The sequence below is a fragment of the Eucalyptus grandis genome, chromosome 3, assembly GCF_016545825.1.
Source record: "Eucalyptus grandis isolate ANBG69807.140 chromosome 3, ASM1654582v1, whole genome shotgun sequence".
Taxonomy (NCBI): Eukaryota; Viridiplantae; Streptophyta; class Magnoliopsida; order Myrtales; family Myrtaceae; genus Eucalyptus; species Eucalyptus grandis.
In genome coordinates, this window is record NC_052614.1 from 12,465,232 (window position 1) to 12,492,658 (window position 27,427).

The 27,427-nt window shown below is 39.1% G+C and overlaps 2 protein-coding genes across 4 annotated transcripts; both read right to left on the reverse strand.

The window, feature by feature from the left end:
* Positions 1 to 3,851: 3,851 nt before the first annotated feature.
* Positions 3,852 to 5,227, reverse strand: LOC104436575. The gene has a single exon (XM_010049391.3). The coding sequence runs from the start codon at positions 5,137 to 5,139 to the stop codon at positions 4,480 to 4,482; it is 660 nt and encodes a 219-aa protein (XP_010047693.1). The 5' UTR covers positions 5,140 to 5,227; the 3' UTR covers positions 3,852 to 4,479.
* An 8,997-nt stretch (positions 5,228 to 14,224) lies between these two features.
* LOC104436576 (cell division cycle protein 27 homolog B) lies at positions 14,225 to 24,833 on the reverse strand. 3 transcript variants are annotated; one of them, XM_010049392.3, is made up of 16 exons: positions 24,681 to 24,833; positions 24,003 to 24,075; positions 23,730 to 23,839; positions 23,503 to 23,549; positions 21,585 to 21,682; positions 20,617 to 20,927; positions 19,207 to 19,371; positions 18,435 to 18,651; positions 17,046 to 17,269; positions 16,890 to 16,955; positions 16,413 to 16,532; positions 16,139 to 16,215; positions 15,756 to 15,875; positions 15,406 to 15,625; positions 14,994 to 15,275; positions 14,225 to 14,805 (listed from the first exon to the last, which is right to left on the reverse strand). In XM_010049392.3, the coding sequence occupies exons 1-16, from the start codon at positions 24,783 to 24,785 to the stop codon at positions 14,755 to 14,757; spliced, it is 2,286 nt and encodes a 761-aa protein (XP_010047694.2). In that variant the 5' UTR covers positions 24,786 to 24,833; the 3' UTR covers positions 14,225 to 14,754. The 3 variants fall into 3 exon arrangements, with proteins under 3 accessions (XP_010047694.2, XP_010047695.2, XP_010047696.2); XM_010049393.3 differs by having other exon boundaries at positions 23,730 to 23,831; positions 24,681 to 24,739; XM_010049394.3 differs by having other exon boundaries at positions 23,730 to 23,789; positions 24,681 to 24,734.
* Between the last annotated feature and the right edge of the window lie 2,594 nt (positions 24,834 to 27,427).

Here is a 27,427-nt window from a genome sequence, read left to right on the forward strand (position 1 = left end):
CTGTGGAATTGCAGAGTGTTACTTTCCATCATTATCAACACATTAATTTGGTGACTAATAATGGCCAGTACCAGATCTAGGGTTACGAGGAGTAGGCACTGAGAAAGACCGCTTCAGTCGAGCACTGTTGATCCCGAAAATATCTTTCTTTAGTTTTGAAACGTCGTTTCATCAAAACTGGCTTAGAACAATCTTAGGAATTGTCCCTAAGATTTGCCAACCAGAATCGTATTCAAGTAGGGATCAAACGTGAATGCTTGGTCGAAGTACACATCATTCAGGTTGGACATATGCGATGCAGTCAAAAGCTTGGTACAACCATTTCACAACGAAAACATCATAATCACTAATAACCCAATTAGCAAAGTTAAGGAAAAAAAAAAGGATGGATTGAATTTCGACCAATAAGAGAAGAGAAGCAAGTTTCGAAAGAGTGATCGAAAGCCTCAAGATCAAGCCAGACACAAGACATGCCCCCACCCCCATTCCCACTGTCGGAATCAGACTGTCGGTATCGGGAGATCGTGCACTGCACGTGTCTCTTCATTGTTTCTAACATTTCTCTCTCTCTCTTCTTCTTTTTCCTTAAATTTTTCGTTAATTTTCCTCGGCCACAAAAAATGTGGAAAAAACGAAAAATGGGTCGAATTTAAATGTGAAGATAAGAAGCATTGGCTCAAAGCTTCAATTTGCTTTTGATGGAGGGGCCTGGTCGTCTTAAGTGCTTTGAGAGAGACGGAGTCCAATCATGGAGCACACCAATCTTATCACTAGTTTTTCAACCTTTCACCTGCTCTCGGATTCGAGTGCCTTTCTCTCCAAAACTCATCTCCATTTCCACACCTGTTTTCCTTTTGATCTTAAGTCTACTCTAGATTCCAAAAGCTAGAGATCTTAGAGCATTTAAACCTTTCTAACTTTTGTCTCGTGGTTCTGCTAAATATTCATGTTATTCACGAATACGTATTATAATAGCAAAACGGTACAGTAAAATGTACACAATAATACTTTAGTAAATAAGATAATTTAACAACATTTGTCATCTCGCATCTTAGGTTTTTAGAGTAGTTGACTTTAATCTTATGAAATTTTACATGATATGCAAGCAAATTGTCTTAAGTGCAACTTTTAACAACGCTTTTCATCTAAACTCCTATTTTAATCTCTTATTATATATAATTAGGCAAAGAAGTCTAATTAATGTGCAAAGGGAATTTTAGATATTTAGATCTTAAATCATACATTTATTAAATAGTTTAAGTTTCAGACCAATTTGTTTCAAATGTAACATATAAAAGAGTAGCCCAAAGCACGGAAGTATTAAGAAATACTAGTCCTTCAGTTCACTTAATAAATCGAATTTTTTGACCAATTTTCATCTACCTACCTTTGCTCTTACTCTTTGCAAGAAAAATGAAACACAAACACATTACCCTAATCGACCAAAAAATAAGATCGACCCACTAAAAACGAGATGCTTAGGTTTTTGCTGAAAAAGGTAGAGCGATAAGTAGTGAAAGCGCTAATTTCAGATTCCTTAAAAGCACAACATCATTTTGTCCAACTTTAAGGCTAATAATTTATTTCCCCCAAAGACATTGGAACCCTTCGACTCTATCGATCTCATCCCCCAATAATTGATCTGATCATTAATGAAATTGACGGCACACCTAGATATTTCCCTTTGAACTACTATTGTTTCCCCTATTGATTTAGCAAGAATCTTTGCTAAGAAACTGGGATAATTATCCAAAAAATTCTAATAAGTTATATGGTAGCCAATTTAATATTGAACCTTTTGATTTAAACAAGATTTCTATGAATTTAATCCTAAATTTTTGAAGATAAGTCAATTTAATCATAAACCTATTATTTGGATATTCGGCTAGAAGGACTACATTGACAAATCGTCAAAAAGTTTATAACTATATTAGCAAATCATCTAAAGGTTTAGGACTAAAATGGCACAATTAAAATGTTTAGGACAAAATTGGCACAATTGAAATATTTATAATTAAATTAATCTTTATAAAAAAATGTGTAATAATTTTTGGACAATTTTCCCCTAAAAACCTCTATCCTCAAATTTGAGATGATTAAGAAATTTAAGCCACTTGTTATTAATACGGTGTGGTTCCACGCGCAACATTAATTTAACCCTAAACAACATTAAGGTCAGCAACATGCCAGCTCTTGCATCTCTAAACCCTAATCATATAATATGCACAACATAACTTGAATATTGCTACCTAGCCCACATCTTTCAATTTTGATAATATGAATATAAATGAATGTATTTTTGCACGTGTGCCAATCATAGTACTCGACCCATATACGATGTGATCCACAAAACTTTGTTCAAGCTGTTAAAGAAAGTGTCCGATGCCAACTATCATGACTTTGCAATAATTGAGTTTGAGTTATTAATGCTTGATAATAAATAAATAAAAAACCGGTCGTGCAATTAATGTGAAAAGCAACACGATAAACTCTCGATAGGTTTCTAAATAACCGAGACATACTCAAACACACTCTGTTATAATTTATATTTCTCTTTTCCAGTCGCATGATATGATGGTTAAGCGAGACATATTTAAACGAGCAGCCTTGTCGGAGTAACAGATGACCGAAGACCATGGTTGCCCACGGAAAGGTCTACAATAATTTTGATGACCTAATTTGGCGTCTAACATCATATTTTTCAGCAAAGACTAAAAAAATATATCTCTCTTCATAATTGAGGTAGATCTGCTATTTAGGGTTTGGCTAGAGTGGGAATTACTTTTCAATTTCAGTCGGGACCAGTCGAAAATTATCAACAGCTTTGAGCACAAGTTTGTCTAGAAGTTCTTGCTCAGTAGCTTTATCGGATTAGTTCGCCCAACAACTACCGCTTTTAGCTCGTGGTTCACTTCACCCAATTCTTAACATGATTTTCTATAGATGATATTGTCTAGATTCAATTTGATAGACCACCACAATCATACTTTAAAAAAAAAGAAGCAAAGTTAATGTTGAGTTTCTCTTTTCGATTGAGAAGAATGTCGGATTTCTCCCACACAGTTATATAATGTATAACCGATTCCTTCCACCATGAAAGCAATGTCGCAAGTTTATCTAATTTGAACTTCATACTTCACATCAGGGTGTCTTCGTGGCTGCCAAGATTGTCCACAACCATTTCAAGTCAATATTTTTCATAACAAAAGTACCAATGTCATCATACGAATGCCGTGAATGAAATTTATAAATGCTCTTAAGATGTGGAGCAATGTACGATTGCAGATGTTATACAGGGCTCTTACTAATTCATTTTCTTTTGGGTGCTTGCTCTTGAAATGATGTGGTAGACCCGAGAATTTCTTTCTTTCCCCGCTGCCTAATTAAACTCCTAAATTAGTTTCTCATGCAAAACTCATTAAAAAGAAAAAAAGACCCAAAAAAATAAAAAAATAAAAACCCAATATACATAGTACCAAAAAGCATCCTCGCCTGCAAACCGTAATCCGAAAACATTATTCGGACCGGACCAAGATTCTCTCGGTTACTGAATTATCCACGGAAGTTGGGGAAAAGCTTGTAGGATTCGCCAGGCCGACGAACGCTGTCGTAGAACGCACGGTCTCTCGCATGTCATTAAATTTTGAGTACCACTTGGGCAGTGACCTTCCAACTAGGCAAGCCGAATTTCGACCACTAGAGCTTATAAGGTACCCCATCTCCTCTTTCTCACCAACCTCTACAGGCTACCGCATTCAAAACGACGTCAAGAGAGTTCGGTGCCGAATTGTGATCGGGATTCATTTAGATGAGTGGTACACATGTGATTTCGCTTAGCATGATCGCGTATAGATCGGACCGGACATTGCCGGCATCGTTAGATGGAAATAAGACTAGGATTCGAGACCATATCTCTTTGGTTCCTCTCTTTTTTTCCCCCTTTTATTATCGAAAGTAGGCAACAAGAGAGGAATTGTCAAAGAAAATGACCGTAGAACTAAAAGACGGAAAAATAAAGAAAACCCTAGAAAGAAAAAAACCAACTCCTCCTAGCTTGTTGCATTTAGAGAGTGCTAGAGCTCCACGTTGTAGCCCGAGTTCTTTTACATGACCAAAGCATCCTCGCCGCCACCGTCCGGAAGTGTTTTTCCGACTCGACTAACGCTAAACAATACGAAGATTAATTTACCAACTAGGTTTACGAAGAGGCCATGCAAGCCGTGAGCCGACATCCGAACGGTCGTTTTCTACGCCCGGCAGCAGCTCCGGTCGCGTTTTGTCCCGTCGTAAACCGATTTGGTAATCCGATCTTCACATATTATAGCATTCGCCACATCAGGGTTTGCAAAATGCATCCGAATTTATGCTTACGACTTCCCCTCCGGCGATGGCGACCCGCATGAAAGACATTCCTCGAGATCCACGACCACGAGGAAGAAAAACTACACCGTGTCCGAAAACGTCGACCGTCGCTATCGTTCAAACCCACACGCCATAATGATACGGGGAGTCCACGGGGGCCATGTTTTTCTGCAGGTTGAGGTCCTTGTAGAACCTCCGGATGAACTCCTCCGCCGCCGCGTCGACCTCGCCGCCGTCCCCGTCGTCGTCCTTGAGCGGGAACGGCGAGTCCGTGATCCGCAGCTGCCGCACCGCGGGGCTCTTCCCGAACCCGGGCAGCAGCATGGGCGACGCCTCCACGACGTCGGCGCTGTTCAGCATCTCGAGCACCTTCTGGACGGCGCCGATGGCCACCGCGTCGTTGTAGCGCGGCGCGAGGCGGCGTCGCCGGCCGCCGGCGCGGTGCTGGTGCTGGTGCCGGCCGCCGCCGCCGCGCCTGGGGAAGAAGGGGTTGTTGGCGGGGGTGTTGCTGCAGCTGAACTCGTACTCGCGGGGGGCGTAGGAGGAGGCGGAGAGGCAGGCGACGTCGTCGTCGGAGCGGCAGGTGAAGGCGGAGTAGTGCTGGAGCATGAGGTCGCCGATGGCCTTGCCGGCGATCTTGCCGCGGTTGAGCAGGACGTGGAGGTCGACCATCAGCTTGCTCTTGGAGAAGAGGCCCTTCCGCATCGCGTACGCCACCGCCCGCACGACGCTCCACATCTTCTTCGCCACCTCCGGCGTCCTCGGCTCCATCTCCATTCCGACAGAGCAGAGCAGAGGGAGAAGAGAGAGGGGCTTTTTCGTCTTTTTTCACGTTTCGGGTTTTGTTTTGGTATGAGGAGGGAGATAGGGGGAGGGAGCTATTTAAAGTGGGAGGAAAATAATTTATTTATTTTTTTGGGATATGAGATTAAGGGAATTTTAAATGGGAATTTAATATTACACGCGTTCCGCCGTGGCGCGTGGTCCTCACGCTAAAAGTGAGAAAGGAAGAAAAGCTTCGAGACGGTGCCCTGGTTTTTCTCTCTTTTTCTTGGCCACACGACTTGGAATTTTTCTTGCGTGTGTGGATATTGCCCCTTGAAAATAATGATTTCTACGTGCCATTTTCTTTTTCATTTTTTTTTCATAGTTCAAGGACATGAGCGCATATATCCGATACGGCAAAGACTCGTTGAATACGATACATGCCCACAAATTTATTAAATCTATGATTTAGCCTATTGAGGTGATACTTTGATTCAGGGTAGTTTACGTATAATCAATAAGATTTGAATTAGCTAGAAAATATTGGATGGCCATACCGACCGCACCAACCCTTAGGGATTTGCATGTAACTATCGATGTACATAATAATTGTCTCTTTCGTTGCAACTAATTATGTGTAGGGAGAGCAAAGTAAGTACATATATTTTTTGTTTCTAGAAATTAGTATAGAAGATTAGTAATCTTGAATGAGAAAAAATAACTTACACTCATTTGGTTTTATTAATAACTTCATGTGGTCAGTAACTTTTCAAGATTTACATACATCGATACCTACATTTGTTAATTTTTCATCGTATGTACTTCTTTGCTGCGCATAACACATTTTGAATTAGAAAAGTGATTGTACTCATTGATATTTAGTAATTTCCAATGTGCTTACTAATATTCTTAGAAAAATAGTAAATAACTTATGGGAAATTAGCGACTTTTCACGATGAAAGCAAGTTTTAACCTATAACAAATTAAGAGTTCATCCTTTTGGTTGGTAATCTTTCAATGTAACAAATAAGTCTTTAAACTGAAAAAAAAAAAAAAAAGCATCTCAATGATGGTAAATTTCTTTTATGACATGATAGTAACCAGTGTATAAAACTACTTTACAATTGCCTTAACCAGCTTTGTACATATATGTATATACATATATATTGCTTAATTCGATACAATAATTTACATTGTTTTAACTAAAAGCTGGTGGTTTCAAATTGCACTTGCATAATATCTATTTTAAGCTCAATGCTGCATGGAATCTACTGCACATGTCAATTTGCTATTCAATCTTGTCGAAGGATCCACAAAAGTGCGAACCTTCCATGGCATTGGTAGCTGATTGTCTAAAGCCAATTCCGATCTGATTGTCTCCCTATCTATCCGAATTTCAACTTGCTCAACTTTCTTGATACACCACCTAAATTAGGTCCACTTCTGCAAAAATACAAGGATGTCGATATCCTGTCTCGAGATTACGTCTCCTTTCACAAAAATGAAACTCAACAACATGCCTAAAGCTAGGGTTTAGGATCGTACTGGGAGCAAGCTGTCGCTGCTCTGTACAAGTTGAGGCTTTCAAGCGATCAAAACAATGTTCACGAATTTTTTGGATTCATTAATAAAAAGAACAAACCGGTGGCTCTTGGTCTTCAAATGATTTTTTTTTTTTTGAGATTACTGAAAGGCCCCTCTTTGGGGGCATATTATTACGAAAGTGACACGGGACTTGATTGATTGATTAGAGGTTGCTATCAGCTTTGGTACTCAATGTCAAAACAAATCAACTGCCCTACTGACGTGGCAGGTGAAAGGAATTTGATTGGTGAGGAAATGAAGGTGGTATGAAATGAGTCAATGCAAGTAAACCATCAATTCGACTAACTTCGATTCTTGGCCCAAGTGCATGATGATAGATAGTTAAGGGTTGGGTTTGACTTAGGAAAAGTAACTTTTTGGCTAATTTCCTTCCAAATTGTCCAAACGAGGGAGATGTGTAATATACACACACATATATTTGCTGCTAAAAAATCATAAACAATGCAAATAATTGTTCATGACAATTTTGTTACGTTGTAGAGGGTTTTGGATATTCAAGATTGAATACAAAGGCCTTTCACAAACGTCGAAAGAAAGTTATAAATACAAATCACAACAAAATCTAAATTAGGCCTTTTTTTCACCTTCAATCAGACTTCCTATTGTTGGTGTGCGTATATTTTGTAGAAGATGAGGTTTGTTTTGTTTTTTTCCTGTTGAGTTTTGAGAATTGTTTCTCCAATCGATTGATTAGTTAAAGCCAAGTATAGATAATATATTCACCTGCAAATTTAAAAGTATGAGTAGGAGGAAAAATACATGGTCAATTGGTTTTTTGATTAGTGTGCATATTGAGTGATCTTGAACCTCTCTCATTTCAAAACTTATCGATAACCTGAGTTTTGATATCAGATTTTGAGATTTATTGCACAATCATAACGAAAATAGAGAGTAAAAAAAAAAAAGGAATTTGATACGCGAGCCTTTATTATGGTTTACTCTTAAACTAGAATAACGCCTAGCTGAGAATTTCACTATAATTTACATATCGCACCTCTCTATTACATTTTTTAATTTACAAGAGAAATATAATATATATGCTTCGCTTATATAGTTTGAGCTCATATTTTATTAGATCTGAGCCCATAAATAACTACTAGAAATATATGAGCGAAACCCCACGTTATCCTGCTGATGGAGAGCATGAACCATGTCTCCAACACGTGCAGCGCAAGATAATCGAAGCATAGAAACACAAAACGCGCGACTAATATGACTGGTGCAGTAAAACTCCAGGGGGACAACCAAAGTGCATAATCCAAGTGTTAGATAGGTAAGACCCTACGAATTCCATTTTCTACCACGTTAATCGAAGAACCGGGCCGGAACCGAACATCCATGATCGGTATGATCGGTCGGCTCGAGTCTGCGAAATGAGAGATTGCGACGTGTTCTGACAAGTTCGACACATATCACGAAATCGAAGATGGACATAATGCGCTCGCATACGGTACAAGCGCTGCCCTTGCTCTCTCCCATTTGATGGCGACGACCAATCGGATGCCAGCCATTGCCCAGGTGGTTGCCATATTAATTCAACTACCCGGTCTCGACACGTGCGGCCGATCATCAGAAAACCAAAAGTCAAAAGTGAACAATGAACATGTGGCTGCACGGGCATGCCGATGTGCGTAACGCCGGTTTTATTAGGTCAAAAACTCAGCCTGTCTACCGTGATCTTCCGTGGTCTGGCCGCCGCCTCTGCCGTAACAGGCACGGCCGTCTAGATCTCAACACAAGTTAAGCTTAAGGCATGCGACACTTACATTAGTTAATTCAAGTATCCATAACAGATTATGTTGACATTGTCTGAAAGAGATCTGAATGGTCGTGACACTAGTCATTGGAGGCACTTTGAACCACATCGGGTCTTGGATGATGCATATGTTATGAATCTTAGTGGGTTTGACTCATGCATTTTGACGCAATGATGACAATCACATAAGACCTTCAGAGAGCGAGCTCAGGTTCTAGGCCATCACTCCCAAGAGTCAGCCTGCATCTAGCTTCTCAATTTGATATTAACATAATAGATTTTGAATCACCTTTATTCAATAAAATCCCATTTATTCTAGATAGAGCTAAGATCCTCAAATTGCCAATAGAAAAGATTTTGCTAGGTGTTCATTTGGAGAAGAGAAAGATTCGGTTCAATATGCCACGTGTAACTTTTTAAGGACATGGCAAATCATGATTCTAACGTGTAACTTTTTAAGGACATGGCAAATCATGATTCTATGCATAAGATAAAAAGGAAACGTGGATACCACATTAAAAAAAAAATAGTGACTTTATAAGCTAGCCAACTTTTACAAAGCAAGCAGATAAGTAATCTCAATCCCTCTAGCTCTCCAGGAGCTTTCAACTCGTTATCAATTGAAAATGACGTGCCCATGGCGCTCTGTGCTATCTATCTCCAAATAATTCCACAGCTAGCCAACAAAATTAAGAAAGAAACAAGAAAATGAAGGGAAAAAGTGATGAATTGCTTGTAGAATCCAACTCAAAGAGCTCATCTTGAGGGATTTTCCAATTCTTTTGTTTTCTTCTCTCTCTCTTTTTGTATCCTCCCACTGGCCATGGCCTCTTTTGGGGAGCTTGATTGATGTGTCTTTTTGTTTTCTCATCAATTTTGGTGGGTCGAGGGTTTGTACTAAGCAAAGTGAAAGGAGGATCCAATGACATGGAGCCCCCCCTCCCCCGGCGCCACCTGTCACGAGACTAGGGGCCAATGATTTGGACTCATGCTCGTATACAGTAAGCTCCACTTGGATAGACTCGATTGAGGAACGGTGCTTTGAGAAAAAGCAAATTCAAAATATAAGAAATTAGTGAAATTTTGTAAGATTACTTCTAACTATAATAAAAATTTAAATTATTAGATGAATGTGGTTTCGTATGAAAATAGTCTATCACTCCCCTCAGACTTAATTTGGTCTTTTTAATAGACATATTTGAATAGGAAAGCAAACGGGGTATGGAAAAATTTGAATTCCCCTATAAACTTTTAGATAAATGCGTAATTTAGTATTTTGATATTTTATCAAGACAAACTTGTGGTAGTTTCTCAATTTCACTCCAAACATTGATATAATTCATAATCCGTATTCTTAGGTGATACTTAAGTTGTCAGCAATAGGTATCAGAAAATGCACATGAATATAAGACCCATTGAAATTATATTGATAGACGACATGGAATACTTTAACGATAGAGATGTAGGAATGTGAAAGAGTGGACTAACCCATTTTCCTACGTTTTGGTAGACAATGAATTACGATATTTTCAAGCCGACATTTTTTATTTCAATGATGTAGATCGTCATTTGCACATGCGTAGCGGCTCCCAAATTAGATGGACTGGCGCTCTTGCATATTCAGTTCTATGTGTGATTGCTCTAGCAAAGAAAAGGACTTTCATATTCTGCACATGATTAGCATTGAGCTACCTGTCATCGGTTGTAGAAAGGCATGCAATAAATAATCATATGTGATGCGCATGCTTGTCATATTATTTCCTTTAACACTAAGTTTTTGTAGCATTCTCTTATGGTTCTTTTTAAATTCTCCTTTTTACCCTCTTTTCCATAATAATATACAGAATGAGAACCTAAAGTTCAAACTGAATTGAGGGTCTTTGAGTTCAATATGATTGTGTGCGCATCTCCTAAATCTCTTTTGCCTTCTTAAGGAAGAAAAATAGGGAAAAAGAAGAAGTTTCCAATAGAAGTAGAATCAGTTACATATTAAATGGCATGAGATTAAGATGTATTATTTCCTTTAACCCTAAGTTTCTCTAGCATTCTCTTTTAATTGCTTTTTACATTCTTCTTTTTACTCTATTTTCCATAGTACTACCCAGAATGAGAACCTAGAGTTCAAACTGAATTGAGGGTCTTTGAGTTCAATATGATTGTGTGTGCATCTCCTGAATCTCTTTTGCCTTCTTAAGGAAGAAAAATAGGGAAAAAGAAGAAGTCCCAAATAGAAGTAGAATTAGTTACATATTGAATGGCATGAAGTTAAGAAATATTATTTCCTTTAACCCTAAGTTTCTCTAGCATTCTCTTTTGGTTCCTTTTTACATTCTTTTTTTTACTCTCTTTTTCATGGTACTACACAGAATGAGAACCTTAGAGTTCAAACTAAATTGAGGGTCTTGAAGTTATCTATGATTGTGTGTGCATCCCTCTATGCCTTCTTAAGGAAGGGAAATAGGGAAAAAAGAAGTTTCAGATAGAAGCAGAATCAGTTACTATTGAATGGCATGAAGTTAAGATATATTATTTCCTTTAACCCTAAGTTTCTCTAGCATTCTCTTTTGGTTCCTTTTTACATTCTTTTTTTTACTCTCTTTTTCACGGTACTGCACAGAATGAGAACCTTAGAGTTCAAACTAAATTGAGAGTCTTGAAGTTATCTATGGTTGTGTGTGCACCCCTCTTTGCCTTCTTAAGGAAGGGAAATAGGGAAAAAAGGAAGTTTCAAATAGAAGCAAAATCAGTTACTATTGAATGGCATGAGGTCAAGATATATTATTTGAGCCGATTCAATTGATAGATTCCCTTTTCTTGGGGCACCTCAGTAAAGCTGTCCGACACAAGAAAAGCAAACCCATCACTATCGGGAGGGGCACCACCCATGTCTTTGCTTCTTTTAATGAAAAAACGGGTGGGAAGGGTTTTGCTTTTTGGTGTTTTACTTTGACAAGTTTGTGTGTGTGTCTCTCTCTGCGTGACTTTGTTGGACGGAATCCATTAGACTTTATACATGGCAGACCCAGCAAGGGATGCTTTTTAGGATTTCGGTAGGACCAAAAAGGGTGGAGGAAGATAAAATAATCACTAAAGATGTAGGTGTTGATTCACAAAACATTCGGATCATGAGTAGGCATTTTAAGTAAAAAATATCCTTTCAATTTTCCAACACGCATTTACCCTACTATTCCGTACGTTGATTCTAGAAATTAGTCTTTATTTCTTAAGCAACATTCAAAAGGAAAACTCAATTGCTATTTCTCCTACACCTCACCAACCCCACTGTTGTTAAATTATCTATTCATTTAATGGTTTAAAATTCTCGAGAACAGTTAATAATGATTTTTGTAAGTTCTTTAAACCTTGTAAAATCCATTATTCGATAAGCGAATCACGTCGATCTAAAAGTTGGTATTTGCTTTAGACAAGATGGAAAAGGTTAATTTGTGAGCGAAAGCTAATTCAAAACACTATCCGACAGCCCTGTACATTATCAATGGTTCTTAAGAAAGACAGTAATCATGTTTTTCCATTTTCCCAAACTGTAATCAAACAGATGATCAATCATAAGGGAGAAGAAGATGGTGTGGTGGAACATCTCCGGAGCTTCTCCCACCAGAAAAGTTGGGAGGAGGGGGATGAAGTCAAAGGCCACTGTAGATTTCGCTGTCATGAAAGATATATCTGCTTCCAAAAGCTAATCGACGGAGTAAACTGGGAGTGGACTGTTTTCACTGTGATATCAGGGGTCTACTTTTTTGTCCAAGAGCAATAGGCATTTACTTGTAATATCAGGTATATTTATTCTAATTTATGATAAATTTACTTAATGATTTTGCAAAGGGTGAATGAGGCATTTGACGAGTAAGTTGTATTCAACGTTTGCTCACAATATCTTTTCTTCTTTTTACTAGTAAGATTATTTCCACGGAATTTTATGAATCAAACAAGCCCCCATTTTAGAGAGCCAATTCAATGATTCTCAATCACTAAATTGAAATCAATATTACCCTTTTAGTTAATATAACAATTTTTTTGACTCGCCAACGGAATGTCTATTTCAGGAAAAAGTCAACTCTAGAAATAATTACAAGGGACGACACTAAGAGAATTATTGGAGTATCAATTGCAATATAGATCTAAAGGGGCAGAAATATCAGGAGCCAAACTGTTTATTCAGCTGCAACTTAGGAATTTTCCTCTGATTTTCAAGAGATTCTCAAAACAAATTACAATGGAATTGTTGCAAGGGTTCCCCTTTGCGGTTTGGGAACACATCGTTATGCTAAAAGCTTTGCACTTTCGAGTTTCAAAGCACACCCCTAAATTCACCCGGGAAAAGAATCTATACTAGAATGGCTATTTCCATCAAGTATTAAGTTACTGTCGGACGGCTTAAATGATTAAGCAAGATCGCTTTATTCCTTTTCATCATTTTTACTCGGGAGCTTCTTGTCATTACCACGACCCAATCGAAAACGACCCCAATGACAACGAAGATCAAATGCATCATTCCATAATCTCGTGAACATCGATCCTTCAGCTAGCTTCCCCCAATAATTTCTCAGGAAACGGACCATCGAACAATTAATATAGATCGATATTTTATGCTGATAATTGAGTCTTTGAGACTTACAGGCCACCAGAAACCAGAGGGAGGAGAGACCCTTTCACTTGGAATTTGACCAAAACAAAGTGAATTGAATAAATTTGTAGGCAAGGGTATAAAGGCTTAATTTCGATAGCCACTTGACAGGGCAGCTTGCAAAGCTTGAAAAGGACTGAAGAAGAAACCAATATCACTTGATCATAGAGGGCCTAGGTTTTGAATTTTCTAACTATTCTATTGAGTTTTACATTGCTTGCAAGGCTGTGTAGGAGTAGAAAACCACTAAAACGAGCCACCGTTTCGATCTTCTCAACCACCCTTTTGGGATCTTTCTCCGTTTCTTTAAAGAGCCCACGAAATTATTAATCTCTTTTTCTTTTTTTCGGCATTTTCGGGTTTGTGATTTATTGGTGGTCCGGCCACAGCAAAGAGACGTACTTGTAGACCTGTTCATTTCAAGTCATTTTCCTTGTCCCTGGAAGTCCAAAACTCTAACCTAATAATCATCGATCGATTTCTTCTTGTTGGCAGATATGTTGTGGTTTCAATGGATGCAACGCATGCAATCGAATCTCGATTAATTGAATCTCTTGCTCCAGGTATTATTTCGAGACGTTCCGTATATGAGCCTCTTCAAATTGGACTTATTGCTATTGATTCGATGATCCCTATAGAACATGGTCAGCAAGAATTAATTATTGGGGACAGACAAACCGATCAAACAGCAATAGCCATGAATACTATTCTCAATCAACAAGGTCAAAATGTAATGTGTTTATGTAGCTATTGATCAAAAAGCATCTTCTATGGCCTAGGTAGTGAATACTCTCCAGGAAAGGGGAGCTATCGAATACACTACCGTGGTAGCTGAAATGGCGGATTCCCCAGCTACGTTACAATACCTCGCTCCTTATACAGGAGCAGCTCTTGCTAAATATTTTATATTTCATGAACGACACACTTTAATCATTTATGATGATCTCTCCAAACAAGCACAAGCTTATTGCCAAATGTCTCTTCTATTATGAAGACCACCCGGTCGCGAAGATGTTGGTTGTTCGAGAAAGAGATATGTGTATATAGTTCATGTGCGCCACTCCTTGAATCAAGAAGTACAATTAAGCCCGTGATTTTAGTACGATATTTCATTGGCCCGATGACCTACCGTGGGGCTCCCCGTCTTTACAATAAAGAAAAAAAAAATCTCAAACAATAAACCAGGCCAAAGCCAATACTTGCCGCCAAACATATACCGCTAGCTAGTGGTCGATGGTGGTGCGTATTGACGGAGGTGCCTCCTCTAGATTTTGTAAAAGGCGTTGCGTCTTAAATTGAGCGGTAAAGGTGGATTAAAAAAGGGCTAAAGAAGATGAATGTAGTATCTGTTACATTGTAACATGGTACAGATGTGCATACACGTGAGTCAGCCTTACCTTTGTTCAGCTGATTCACCCCGTCGGTGATATGGTAACCTACAAAACTGAGGTCGAGGAAGCTGCCCACCGGAAGGGGCACTCTTTGTTGATTGGATCGAGGACTAATCAATTATGTTTGCCATCCCTCGACAGCGCAAGCAGGCAACTATCAAGGCCAAGCAATCGGAGCCGGATAACGTGCATCATGCTCTCTTCCAAACTTTCCAGCTTCAATTTCAAAACTACAAGCAATCTTCTACTTCATCTGGGACATGCAACTTTTCTATCTCAGCCTGTCAAAATATTATAAAAATAAAGAGGGAGAAACGGAGCTGATGGTTAGCAGGAAGAGGCAATTGTGAGAATTATCTCAGCTAAAGAAGCAAACAAAAAAGAGGTACATGCATATCCTCAAATACCAGCCAAGAATTGGAGATTATAGCTGATTCAGCAAGCAATGGAAAGGAGAAAAGCCAATCACCTTAATGGTGGCAACATCAGTTGCTGATGGTTTTAAATCCAGAGCAAGGCCAAAATGTAGCATGGCCTGCGCATGCATGTTCCGTGACTTGTAAATCTTGCCCATCAGAGCATAAACGCTGCTTTCTCGAGGGGCATATTCTTTGAGCTCCTCTAGGACTTCTAAGGCTTCATCAAGCTTTTCCAGGCTGATGAGTATATTAGCCTTCTGATACATGGGAAGAGGGTTCTTTCTATCAGCTAAAATAGCTCTCTCCATCATCATCAAAGCTTCCTCACTTCTCTGTCAGATGAAGGAAATAAAAATTCAGACAGACGCAACTAGACAATAATTCTTTTTTTGGTAACGAACTAGACAATAATTCAATCTTCAATCAAAGTAATAAATGATTCAATGCAACTAGCGATCCAACCTTCAAGGCATGCAAAGCTGTTCCAAGGTATGACATTATAACTGAAGAACATGGATTTATCTCAAAAGCCATGTGGAAGTGATGCTCTGAGAACTCATACTTCTCTTGGCGAAGATAAACCATTCCAAGCCCATACCACGCATTATAGTGTCTTGCATCAACTCTGAGGGCAGTCTGATAACTTTTAATCCCATTTTCAAAATCCTCCAAAGAAACATACCTGTGGATACAATGCACACTAAACTTAAGACAGCATGATCAAAATCTGAAACTTAGGCAGCAATTTAAAAGATTTTATCTGCATATGTAAGAGATGAAAAGTAAAGGGACAAGAAAAGAGAACAACATACTCATGACCACAAAGAGTATGGGCATATGCAAATTTTGAATCCAGCTGCACCGCTCGCTGGAAATTCTTGAGAGCAGTTTCATGGTCCTTCTGCAAGCTATAGCAATTACCCATGGCACACCTGCATTTAATTGAACAATTGCAGAAGTCTAAGGAACAAAAGGTGCTTGTTAATGACAGCCCACTCCAACCAGAAACCCAAAGAGGACTTAAAGCATTATCCTGTACAATGCAAAGGTTTAGCTTATATTGTACTTGACAATTAATCAACAAAATAGATATTCACCAGTTACAGCAACCAGCAGATCTATCTAAGTAGTCCAGTTACAGATACTCAAGGGGAAGATTAGATTCTGAACTAATTATTAGCTAGGGTGAAGGTACCATGACTGAGGAGCTAGACGGTCCGTTGCAATCAGCTCTTGAGCTAGGTAACTTAACTTCATATCTTCCTTTAAATGCTGCAAAGAATAGAGAAACAAAATTAGCAAATGATAAGAAAACTCAAACAGGTAAACAGCACAATCCACTGGCATTTTAAGAATGGAGAGTCACAAACAGAAACCAGACTACTGTTGCTTGAATTGCGAAAACTGGGAAACAGATTTACATCTCAATCTGACAACAGACGAGAGCATCTGAAGAATGGGGATCTTACATAAAGAACAGTTGAGTAAATATCCATTCCTTCTAAACTATAGGGAGATGCACGACGAGCAAGATTAAATGCTTGATCAGCTTCCATATAATCGACCAACTCAAAGTATGCTTTGCCAACCTGCAATATTGCCATGTTCATTCACATAACATATTGTTAGTGCATGCACCCCAGCATTGCCCAATAAAAATAGACAAATGTCATTAATTTTTCTGCTTCTTTCAACACCTAGCAGCAAAGAAATTTTCATCTTCTTTTCAAACCACCGCACCAGCACAGACAACAAAATGTAAATGGATTTTCAAGATCCCAACGCAAACTATGAGATTGCAGCAGAAAAAAGAGCCAACAAAAATTTCGTGTTTTAGATTGACATCCTATAGTTTCTGTATTTGTCTAAATTGATAGTTACATACCAAACCAATATGCTCAAAGAGATGATAACATCTTGTGAAGGGGAATTATCATCAACATTACCTGTGAAAGCACCCAGCCTGTATTGTAATGCCTGTGCGGAAGTCTCGAGTATATATCTAGCGCGTCCTGTGCAAAGAAAAACATAATCAGAATAAGGAACGTTATAAAGACTATGAGAACAAAATCTTTTGCTATAAAAAAGCAATTCAGAAGTACCTGACATCTGTACATGCAGGAAAGCCTATAGGCTTCCCCAAATAATCTTAGCAAACCTAATACTTCTGCTGTGCCAGTTAAAACCCTTGCACTAGTCAGTATAGGCCCAGCAACAGGCATACTTGCTCCTTCTTGATCAAAGGTTCTATGGTCCCCCGAAGGACAAGAACAATTTGCCAATGTAGGATTGAAACGAGAATCATCAGTAACCTCATTCCGTACTCCTAGAGGATGTGAATAAAGACAATTTCTAGTCATTGAAATCATTAGAACAGAACAAATGAGGACTGCCAGCAAAGTAGAAGCAGCACAATTTTGAGTTTGTGTGACACCAGGACATGTCTACTGTGAAATTGGCAAAACAACCCAAAAAAGAAAGCTCTCTGCCCAATCGAAATAGAAACAAGAACTGGAGAAAACTATACTTCCGCACATTTATTCAAATTTTGAACAGAGAATGAGATATTTCAATGCATCTTCCTTCATGCCCCAAAAACCACTTTAAAACAAAAACACAATACAAACTCCATCTTGAGCCACAGGTTTTGGAACTAAATGACCGGAACACAAATTGCCAAAAGGGAGATGACCGATGCTCGCTTCCATAAACATTTCCAAGCCGTCCAACGTAACATATAACGTTTAAATCCCTTATGTATGAACTATGCCCTTTGCAGTATTAACAAAGCTAAGCAAACAAAAAGGACTTCTAAAGGTTTCCTACTCAAAGAAATGAGTTTTCAAAATATAATTGTTTATGCATGTTGGGAGGCAACCATGGGGTCCTCGAGACTGGATCATGTTCCCACTCTTAGGTGGGCACTTATCGATCCATTTTCTTCACATTCAGGATGCACTGCCATTAAGGAATCAGATCGTAATCCCTCATTGCTTCAAGTGTGACATCCAAATTTAACAACCACTAATCCATACTTCTTGACAACTCATTATACCAATTTGGGAATATCTGTTCATGGCCCTTTTTAAGTTCCAACCGATTCGCGTAATACAATTTCTCTTACTACACCTAATATAAGAAAGTGAAATTGTTCTTGTTCAGATACCCTGCAAAAAATGAAACCAATAGGAAACACCAACTTATATTGGTTCCAATGAGTATGCTTCATACTCACCTGGCTCCGCAATGAGTATGCTCCATACTCACCATGAAAACCTTCTAAAATCAAAACCATCATTAGACCCATGAACATGTGGACTCTCCAAGATCATATCGCTTACTTGATAAAACCCGAAGCACAACCATGCCCACTCTCTTACCATCAGAGTGATAGAAAATGCCTTCTCTTATACATATATGATGCAGTAAGATTCTTCTAACTCATCAGTTTAAGTAAAAGCAGAAAATCATTACTTGATCAGAAATGTCACCTTCATCAGAATTTTCACTGGCCCATGACTGTCCTTTTCGAATGGTCACAGCACGAAGTGCCGCAGAACTCGGTTTTGAACTTCCAAGATACTTAGAGGAGTTGCTGGTCCCATTTCCAGCAACTGATGTTGCATTTGTAGTTGCATTTGCTGATGCATCTCCAGCAAGTCTTGTACTTCGTCGTGGACCAGAATCAGAAAATAATCTTCCCGATATCTGAAATAGACATGAATTATGAGAAGAAACTTGAATTGGTCTTTGTTACACCGACCAGCTATGTTCACCTCAATATCAAGAGTGAAAGGGGCAAGAATGCCATATAACAACATAAAACCATCAACTCGCTATTTTATCAGCATAATAAATTCATTCAAATAACTCAAAAGCAACATTGACACTAGAGAACAGACTGCCACCCTCCAATATACAATAAATTAGTCTTCTTTATGTCTTTAACTAGGAAAAGTGGTTGGCATAAGCTTCTGCTGAATAAGTGAGACCCTTTTTATCAGCCTATTTCCATTCTTTTGTGGTGGGAAAATTCTCAGCCTATTATTCTGCCAAGGACTCCAGAACATCTAAGGCCCACCTCAAATGCCTAGGTTTTCCAGTTAAGCCCAAGAATTGACCGTGTAGGTACTCAAGCTAATATATATTTAACAATTGTTTGAACTTGTGTGATGACTCCCATTTAAAAAACGCAACTCCAATTTTCATATTGCCAGCCAATCTAAACCAGCCATTTAATTAGATAGAATAAAAATTTATAACCTTCCGCAATTTTCCTTCATCTACAAACTTTCTTCGAGGAGCTTGAATCGTCGAGTTTACGGTTGACCTTGGGGAGCTATCAGCACCAAGAGCACTCAAGTTTGGTCCATTTGGCTGCATATTCCTACATGGTGGTGGGGGTGCAGCACCTGACAACTGCAGAGACTTTAAAAACAGGAACATCCAGATGATCAGTACTATAATAAATATTAGATGAAAAGAGGCCAAATTGCATGAGACATAGTTATATAAGCTTACATTTATTCCAATAAAGCACTCAACATGAGAAAAAAAGTTGCTGTTCCAGTCTCATAAAAACGAAGCGAAACATGGTTAAATTAAGGCTAATTAGTCATCACATCCTTTCAATAGCTTCTAATAGAAAGGCATGCAATACACCATAGCCTCTTGTTAGTCATAAGGCGGATGGTGAAGCAAAGTAAGAGTTATAAGGTCGTTTAGTTTAAAAAGTTTAATTATTAATCTGTCTTTCTATTGCCAAAAGTACCCGACTTTTTTCCCAAGCCAAAAATGACTCCTGTGTGTAGGGAAGTAACTTCCATTGAGATGAAAAATGACATGGAGAATCTAGACTTAAACAAGGATGACACAAGGAGGGTTTGTGGCTCCGATATGAGGAACAAAAATGGGAAATTCCACGTCAAAAATGTGGTACGATGGGTGTAGGCTTCCTTTGCTCATTTAATTGCAAAAAACATCAGTTCTTTTCTTACATTAAAATTGACATGGTACGATTAAATCATAGTTAACACAATAAGTAACATGGCTGAACAAAAGTATCAGTTACATATATTCCTAACACAGATTATTAGCATTAGAGATATAATGTGAAAGTATCATATAATTTCCATTGAAACGGTAGGAACATTGATTTCTGTGTTTAACAACTGGCGTATCATAAGGCAGAATGTGCATTCCCCTCAAAATCACAAACTTTCAGGTGATAACCCTAAGTTGACATCATGGACATCAACACCAGTCAACTTTCAAAGGGTTCAACTTGGAATTTACAAATCAAACCAAATAGCCAAAGCATAACTCAAGTGAAATTGAGTTATATGCTTGTCATGCTTTACCAGATGACTCATCTAGTTATATTAGGGACGGCTATTCATGCTGCATCTCATAGTTACATCAGTTATTTGTGTCAATTCATTCCCTCATTAAAAAGTATGAATTTCAGTTTCTCATTAATTTGCTTAAGACGTGCCAATCTGTGTACATTTTGAGTTGTTCATGTCATATTTACATTTCTTTCAAAAAATTGGTCTCAAGTTTGACTCATAGTATCCAGCCATTTGAAGAATTGCCACCCCTAGCCATGGCAAATAGCAAAGAATCGGAAGTATTATTCATCACCCATTCGGACCAAATAAATCAGTGCCTTACCTGTGTAGCAACAGGGGAAGGAGTATTATATAGAGACAACTGAGAAGATCCACCGTTTAGAGGCTGACCAGAACCTCGTGAAGATGCAGTAGTTCCATGGTAGCTTCCGGCAACATCTCTTGCATTATTGCTTAGCATTTGTTTCAGTTGCCTTGAGCTCACATCATCCATTGACCTCCTGGCAGAATTTACGTTGTGATCCTCACTTGACATATCTGCATTTTGAGGAGAAAACCCATTGGGCAAGTACTGCTTATGTATACAAACAGCAGCTGCCTCACTGAAAACTGCAGCCGCTTCTTCAGCAGAACCTAAAAAAAATCATGGAAAGATGACGAATGAGACTCGTATTTGGAGTAAATCCTGTACATGACCACCCAATGACAAGGTTAATATTCATGAAGTACTGGGAACCCAATGTGGCAATCTTTGTGTAAGATTCAAGTAGCTGTCATTAAATAAGTACCACTATGGAAGAAACGCAATAACCTCAAACTAAATAGATGAATACTTAAAGAAACTGAATCCCACTTTAAGCATCATGGAAGAAAATAATAGGCACTTTCCTGCATAAATACTAGAATATGGGTTTAAAATTGTAATAAAATTGACACAGAATTTCAAATGTATGCTTGGCATTGCCATCATACTACAATTACAATGAAAAAACATGGAAAATCCTTAGAAGCCGGGAATAGTCAGAAAAATGTCACTGCTCTGCGCATGGAACATTTCCATGTTTTATTCACCAGACAGCACTCACATAACATTTGCCAAAGAAGCTGACTTGTACTTGAAAAGTGTAGACCAGGTCAATTTAATTCTAATGGTTTTCTACTAGTTCCAAGTCCATCTACCAAGCACTTCAAATAAATAACATCAAACAAATAAATTTATTGAAATATGCCCAATTATCATCACCAAAACTCAGAGTCATGCAAGAGAACAAGGATATCTTTAACACAAACCTAAGGCACAGAGCTCCTCATATGCAGCCCACAATAAAGGATCTGTTGACAAAGCTTGCTTGAAGTGATGGATGGCGCTTCTCTTTCTATCGGTATATCTATGAGAAGCAAACATAGAAAGGTAAAGAACTTCATGTTTATGCGAAAACAGATTAACTAGCAAGAACACCATATTCTTTCATGAAACTTTAGTCAGGCAAATATTATGCTGTGTCTAGACTTATAAAGTCAACAGTGAAGAATGTAATCTTGAACAATTTCCATACCAATGAAACATGGTCAACGTGGAAGAAAGCACAAGAATAATAATTGTCGTCACAGAAAATTCCAACAGAAACATGAAATAAAGGAAAGAGAGCTTTCATGACCTTAATGGGTCGCCAAACTCTGGTAAATATCACTCAAAACTATCCACAATCACATTAGGAAGCAGCTATCCCTCAAAGAATACAATGATGACTGGTATAAGCTCAAAGATACAAAGACAACGCAATTAGCATTGCCTGTCTCTGCTTGAACATGGGGTCATTGATTTAGCACTCCAAATTGCTAGTGTACTATGAATAGACATGTGCTTCAGATCGTGAGTGAACTAGTGCATTATGTTTTGTTTGACTGCACAAACCACAGATCAAGCAAATGACCCCGCATTTGCTAATTGGATTACAATGACCATAAATCATGTAACAAATCTAGCATTTTTCTAAGACTTATAGCTCCCTACCATGAAAACTATGTAAGCTACATCTAACCATACAGAAGTTGGGCTTTGCCATGCTACAAGCAGTGTGAAGGATTCTGAGAATGTAGTGAAAATGATGAATGGAAGAGCTAAAACGTCAGGCTAGATTGTTCAAGGATAAAGCTTTTCCTTCCACTACTAGCTTATCTGTGTTAGTACTATTACATTTTTAATTTTGTAGACTGGACAAAATGTGCATGGGTACTTCCTTTTTGTTTTGAATAAAAGAGTACAACCACTTACCTTTTCTGCCTTACAGGAAAGCTCCAGTTAACACCTCACTTTCCTCCTAAACAGATGGCTACATCTTACTGCCCTCTTTTTTGGCCAATTACATTTTAATGCCCTTAAAAATGCAAAGTTTTGACGCAGTTCTTTATTCCCTCCTTCTTTCCAAAGAAAAGGAAAAACATCATAGGAAAAAAATGATGAAAGAATAGGAGCCTAATTTTATACTGCATCTTTCTTCATTTCTAAAAGGAAAGCCTATAACAATAAATAACAAAAGGGTGAGTGATTTGCAACCTTCAAGAATGAAGGAGACTGTGTGAATCATTTGTTGTTGCATGTAACTGAACCAGACTGATCTAGACTATAGTTTTTCAATCTTTTAAGGGGGAGAGAGAGGGAGATGGGGGGTGGCAATGCAAATTTTGTCCTTGGACAGATGCCATTAATTCTTCTGTCGGAAAGAAGGAAGTTACTTAAACGACTCCTCTACTTGTCTTTTGGCTCATTGGAAGAAAATGAACGAGATGATATTTCAAGGAGTTAAAATTTCATGGTTTTCTTTTATTAATAATTAGTTATATAATAATCATTTTTGCTATATTGGGGAAGTTCAATTTCATACTTCTATATTGTTGGAAATGTTAGAAACAAACTTTGGTGCTAACTTTTGTATTTGGGTGGCTCCCCCTCTGAAGTCGTTTTGTATTGGACCAGTACCCTTTGGTACCTCTTTAATGGAGTTTGCTTTATCTCTAACAAAAATGGCAATTTCAAAAAAGATTCTCACACTATTTTTGCTTCTTTCACCTCTGTCCACATTTTAGATATGACAAAGCATCTATATCACCAACTACAAAAAGGAGAAATCATTTTAATTACTGCTGATAGACAATGCATACAAGAAGGATGCTATCAGGATGATTCTGCAAAAAATGCAATAACAACCTGTAGATAAGGCCAAGAAGGTAGTGACCAGCAGCACCATTTGGAACCTGCTCACAGAACAGAACAAGAATTAGCAAATGACCTCATCCATCAAACCAAGCCATGAGCAATACAGGTTCCGTCAAACAACATGAGGCTAGACTGATATAGACCCCTAGCAATCAGATTCATACTACTACGGAATATATTGAGACCACCGGCTTCATTTGCACAGGCAGGTCACATACCTCTGCCCCGGGCTCATTAGCAGAGCATAATGCCGACTCGGCCTCTTTGAGCAGATCCATCTGAAAACACGATATTGCAAACAAGTAGCGTGATTGAGGCATCTGAGTCCCTTCACATAAAGAATACTTCAATCAATCAGGGAAACAAAGATCCAAGAAACTTTACAGAAAACCCAGTAGAGAACAAAATGAGGGGGACCCCAGGATGATGAGTAATCCAGCAAAGGACAAACTATCAGCAAAACACGAAGTCACAGAGGAGACCATCCCTACCCTTTACAATATGGTAAGCACAGTAAGCTTGATTGTTCTGCAGGTAGCAACCGGCTAACAGTTGCAGATTCACCTGAAAGCAACCGAACAGCCCAGAACACAACTTCAGCATAAATAAATTTGCGAGCAGAATCAGATTTAAAAAGAAATCATCCACCGATGCAACATCATGTTCCAACGACAAGACCGGGTAGAATGAACACATAACATTTTCCGGGGAAAAAAAATAAAAAAACAGAAATTTCATCATCTAAAGCAGCTTCACAAACCGCTACGCCACCAACCAACGAACGGCTGCTACAGTGGAAAAACCCAGGCAAAACACGAGCAGGAGCGCATTAAAAAGAGGAAAGCTAGCTGCGCAATCGCGTATCCAACAACAGCAAAACTCGCTCCACCGAAGCAGAAGCTAGGCATCGAATCTAGAAAAAAAAAAAAAGAGCACTAAAATCGCGCCTAAATCTACCCCGAACAGAGAGAGAGAGACGGGAAAAGGATAACGGAATCCTCGGCGCGCGCATCGCGCCGCCTCCGCCTCCGCCGCCGCCGCCGCCGCAGAAATCGACGCGAAGGAACGGACTCGATTCGACGCTCGAGCCTGTCTTCCCGGCGAACAATCGAAGAAGAAGAAGAAGACGAGGAAGAGGAATCGGCAAGCAATCCGGGGGGGAGAGGCACCTCGGAAGGGAACTCGGCGCAGAGACGCTCGCACATGAAAATGGCGTTCCGGTGCATGAAGTGCCGCAGGCTGTTCTGCACGCAGTCGACGAGCATCGCTTCCATGGCCGCTTCAGTGAGCGAGAGAGAGAGAGAGGGAGAGAGATGGCGAGGGCGTTGCGGGCGTTGGGGGCTTTCTCGGTGCTCTCTAGCAGGTTCAAATTTTGCGCCGCACGTGCCGGCTCCTGTTTCGAAGGGCGGCGGTCACGTGACGTGAGTTGGGGGAACCGGAACTTTGGACCGGCGTGATTTTTTTATCTCGGCTCGGTTCGGTTCGGGGGAGTTTAATTCGAAAGAGAAACTGCGCTGCGGTAGAGCACGTGTAGAGAGCCCAACGGTAACCATTCGATCGATCCCTGTCTCGCCATGCAGCAAACTACTGTTGTCCGAAAATTCGAGATATAATAGATATATCTCGAATTTTAACCTTTTTTTTTTTCCCTGGAAAGATCATTTTGATCTTCCTTCTTCTTTTTTATGTGATGGTGGACCGAGCAATCCATAGAAGGGATGTCGTGGACCAGCGGAGCTCGCTGTGGACTCAGGTTGGCAGTGCATTGGAGACACATGTTGTAATCAAGAATCCGCCAAGCCCTCCTTACAATCTTCTTGTATAGCTCTTAAGCTTAGCTCTTAAACCAGAGCTAACCATGACTTTCTTAGGCCATGTTTGGTAACCTTTCATGAAACAACTATTTATATTCTTTTATTTTCCAAAACAAAAAAGAAATAGAAATCCGTTTGGTAAAATTTTTCTTCCCAATAACAAAAATCTTTTTCTTTTTATTTCCAGGAATAGATTGGGAATAGAATCAAAAAGTAAAAAAATAATTATAATTTCTTGTTCTTGATAATAATTCCTAAAATTTCCTACTTTTTTTTTTTTTCTCTTCCCTTTCTTCTTCATTTTAGCCGACGACCTCACCAAAGCATCGGTGACCCCCAAAGAACACCGAGTCACGGTGAGGCTCGGCCTCACCAGGCCACCTCCAGGTTGGGGTCACCTAGCGGTGGCTCAGCGAGGCCAAGCCTCGCACATCATCGCCAGATTTGGGCGAGGTCAAGCCTCACCCAGATCTGGCAAGGGTGAGGTTCACCTTAGTTAGGCAAGCCTTTAATGAGCTCATCGAACCTTGCCCACCAATCGCTGGCAACAGGCTACAAAGAAGAAAGAGGAAAAAGAGAAAGAGAAAAATAAGAAAAATATTAAAAAATTAAAAGAAACAAAATTTAAGGATTCTATCAAACACATTTCTATCTTGGAAATATATATTTTGGACAGTTACCAAGTGTGTTCTTTTACTTAGAAATTGTTCCTAGGAATAGAATCAGAAAAAAATCATTTATAATAAAAAATTGTTCCATGGAACATAATCATTATCAAACGCATCATTAGTGTCACAAGTTCAGTTTAAGCTAAACCTATGACACCTCCACCAAGTTTAGAAGGAGGTCTAGCCTCCACAACCAGGTCTACCAAGGCCTATCTATTTGAAATACAGTGACGGCGGGTTGCCTGAATTTGCTCAATATATTGCCTTGGGGACACGGCTCCTAACTCTCCCTACACCTGGCTGATATTTGTCTTCCCAACTAGTGGGGAATATAGGTCCTAGACAGAACAGGGTCTCCCACCTAGGGCCGTTTTCCTGCCTATCTAGTTCCTTTGAGTAGTTTAAGGACCTGCTCATGTCCAACTTAAAAAAGTTTAAATACAAGAAGATTCTAATGGCTCCGCAGATTCTTCACTATAACACATGTCTCCACTACACTACCAACCCGCTCCACTGATCCACGACATCCCATCCATGGATTGCTCAGTCCATCGTTGTAAAAAGCAAAAAAAAAAAAAAAAAGGAAAGATCGAAATGAACTTTTTTAACTGACCCTAGAATATTCAAAGGATATCATCGGAAATATTTACTTGTTCTTAATAGGTAGGCAATGGCGATTATATACAAATAAGGGCACCATCCCTTATTTGCATCATCCAAGTATTCGAGCAATATGGCATCTTTGATAGCTTCTTTCTCTTGAAACCTTGTCAAGTGAGCGTGAAAGTGAGGGCAAGTAAGGCTTACTTAAGCCAAGAGAGGTTATTCAATGTTTAAGTGCCACACGATTTATAATCTAAAGTATCGACTTGTGACAAGTGATATTGAAAGCAGTGTTCTTGTGGTCGCAGCTTCCAACTTCGATGTCATCGTCATTGTCAAAGCTCCCCAAGCGAAGGTTGCCCAAGAAAAAAACCGTGGGAAAGTTAAGAAGGCTAGATTGAAGGATATCAAGTCCTCTTTTGAGGAAAGGCTCTCTAAGGTGTTATTGGTCGTAGGTAACATTTGAGGAAGTGAAGCGGATCGACAAGGTGGAAAAAATGCTCCAACATAAGTTCTCAAGTACCATACATTAAGTCACGGCCCCCTCAAACGAGAAGAATGAAGCATTGAAGCAACGACCAAAACATTAAAGCTGGAAGTGCAAGGACTCAAGATCAAGCTAGTCTTGTGCAAGGCTAGCAATGCAAATGTTGTGGGACCCTTCAAGTGGCACCCAAGGTGGTGCGCTGAGGTCCAAAGAGTTTAAAGGCAATTAGTCATTTCAAGGAGGGGAATAACTTTATTTGGAGCATGGAGCAATATTTTGACACCATTCACACGCAAACGAGAACACTAAGGTAAGAATCCCTATTATGTTCCCAACCGAAGTTG

Bases quoted from the DNA above. Each gene is read 5' to 3' on its own strand.
- LOC104436576 (XM_010049392.3), bottom strand. From the start codon at position 24,785: ATGGAAGCGATGCTCGTCGACTGCGTGCAGAACAGCCTGCGGCACTTC. The intron at 21,683-23,502 runs GTTGTTATTGCA...TGCTTCTCATAG, and splicing joins CTTCTTGGCCTTATCTACAG to ATATACCGATAGAAAGAGAA. The intron at 20,928-21,584 runs GTTTGTGTTAAA...GATTTTTTTTAG, and splicing joins TGAGGAGCTCTGTGCCTTAG to GTTCTGCTGAAGAAGCGGCT.
- LOC104436575 (XM_010049391.3), bottom strand. From the start codon at position 5,139: ATGGAGATGGAGCCGAGGACGCCGGAGGTGGCGAAGAAGATGTGGAGC.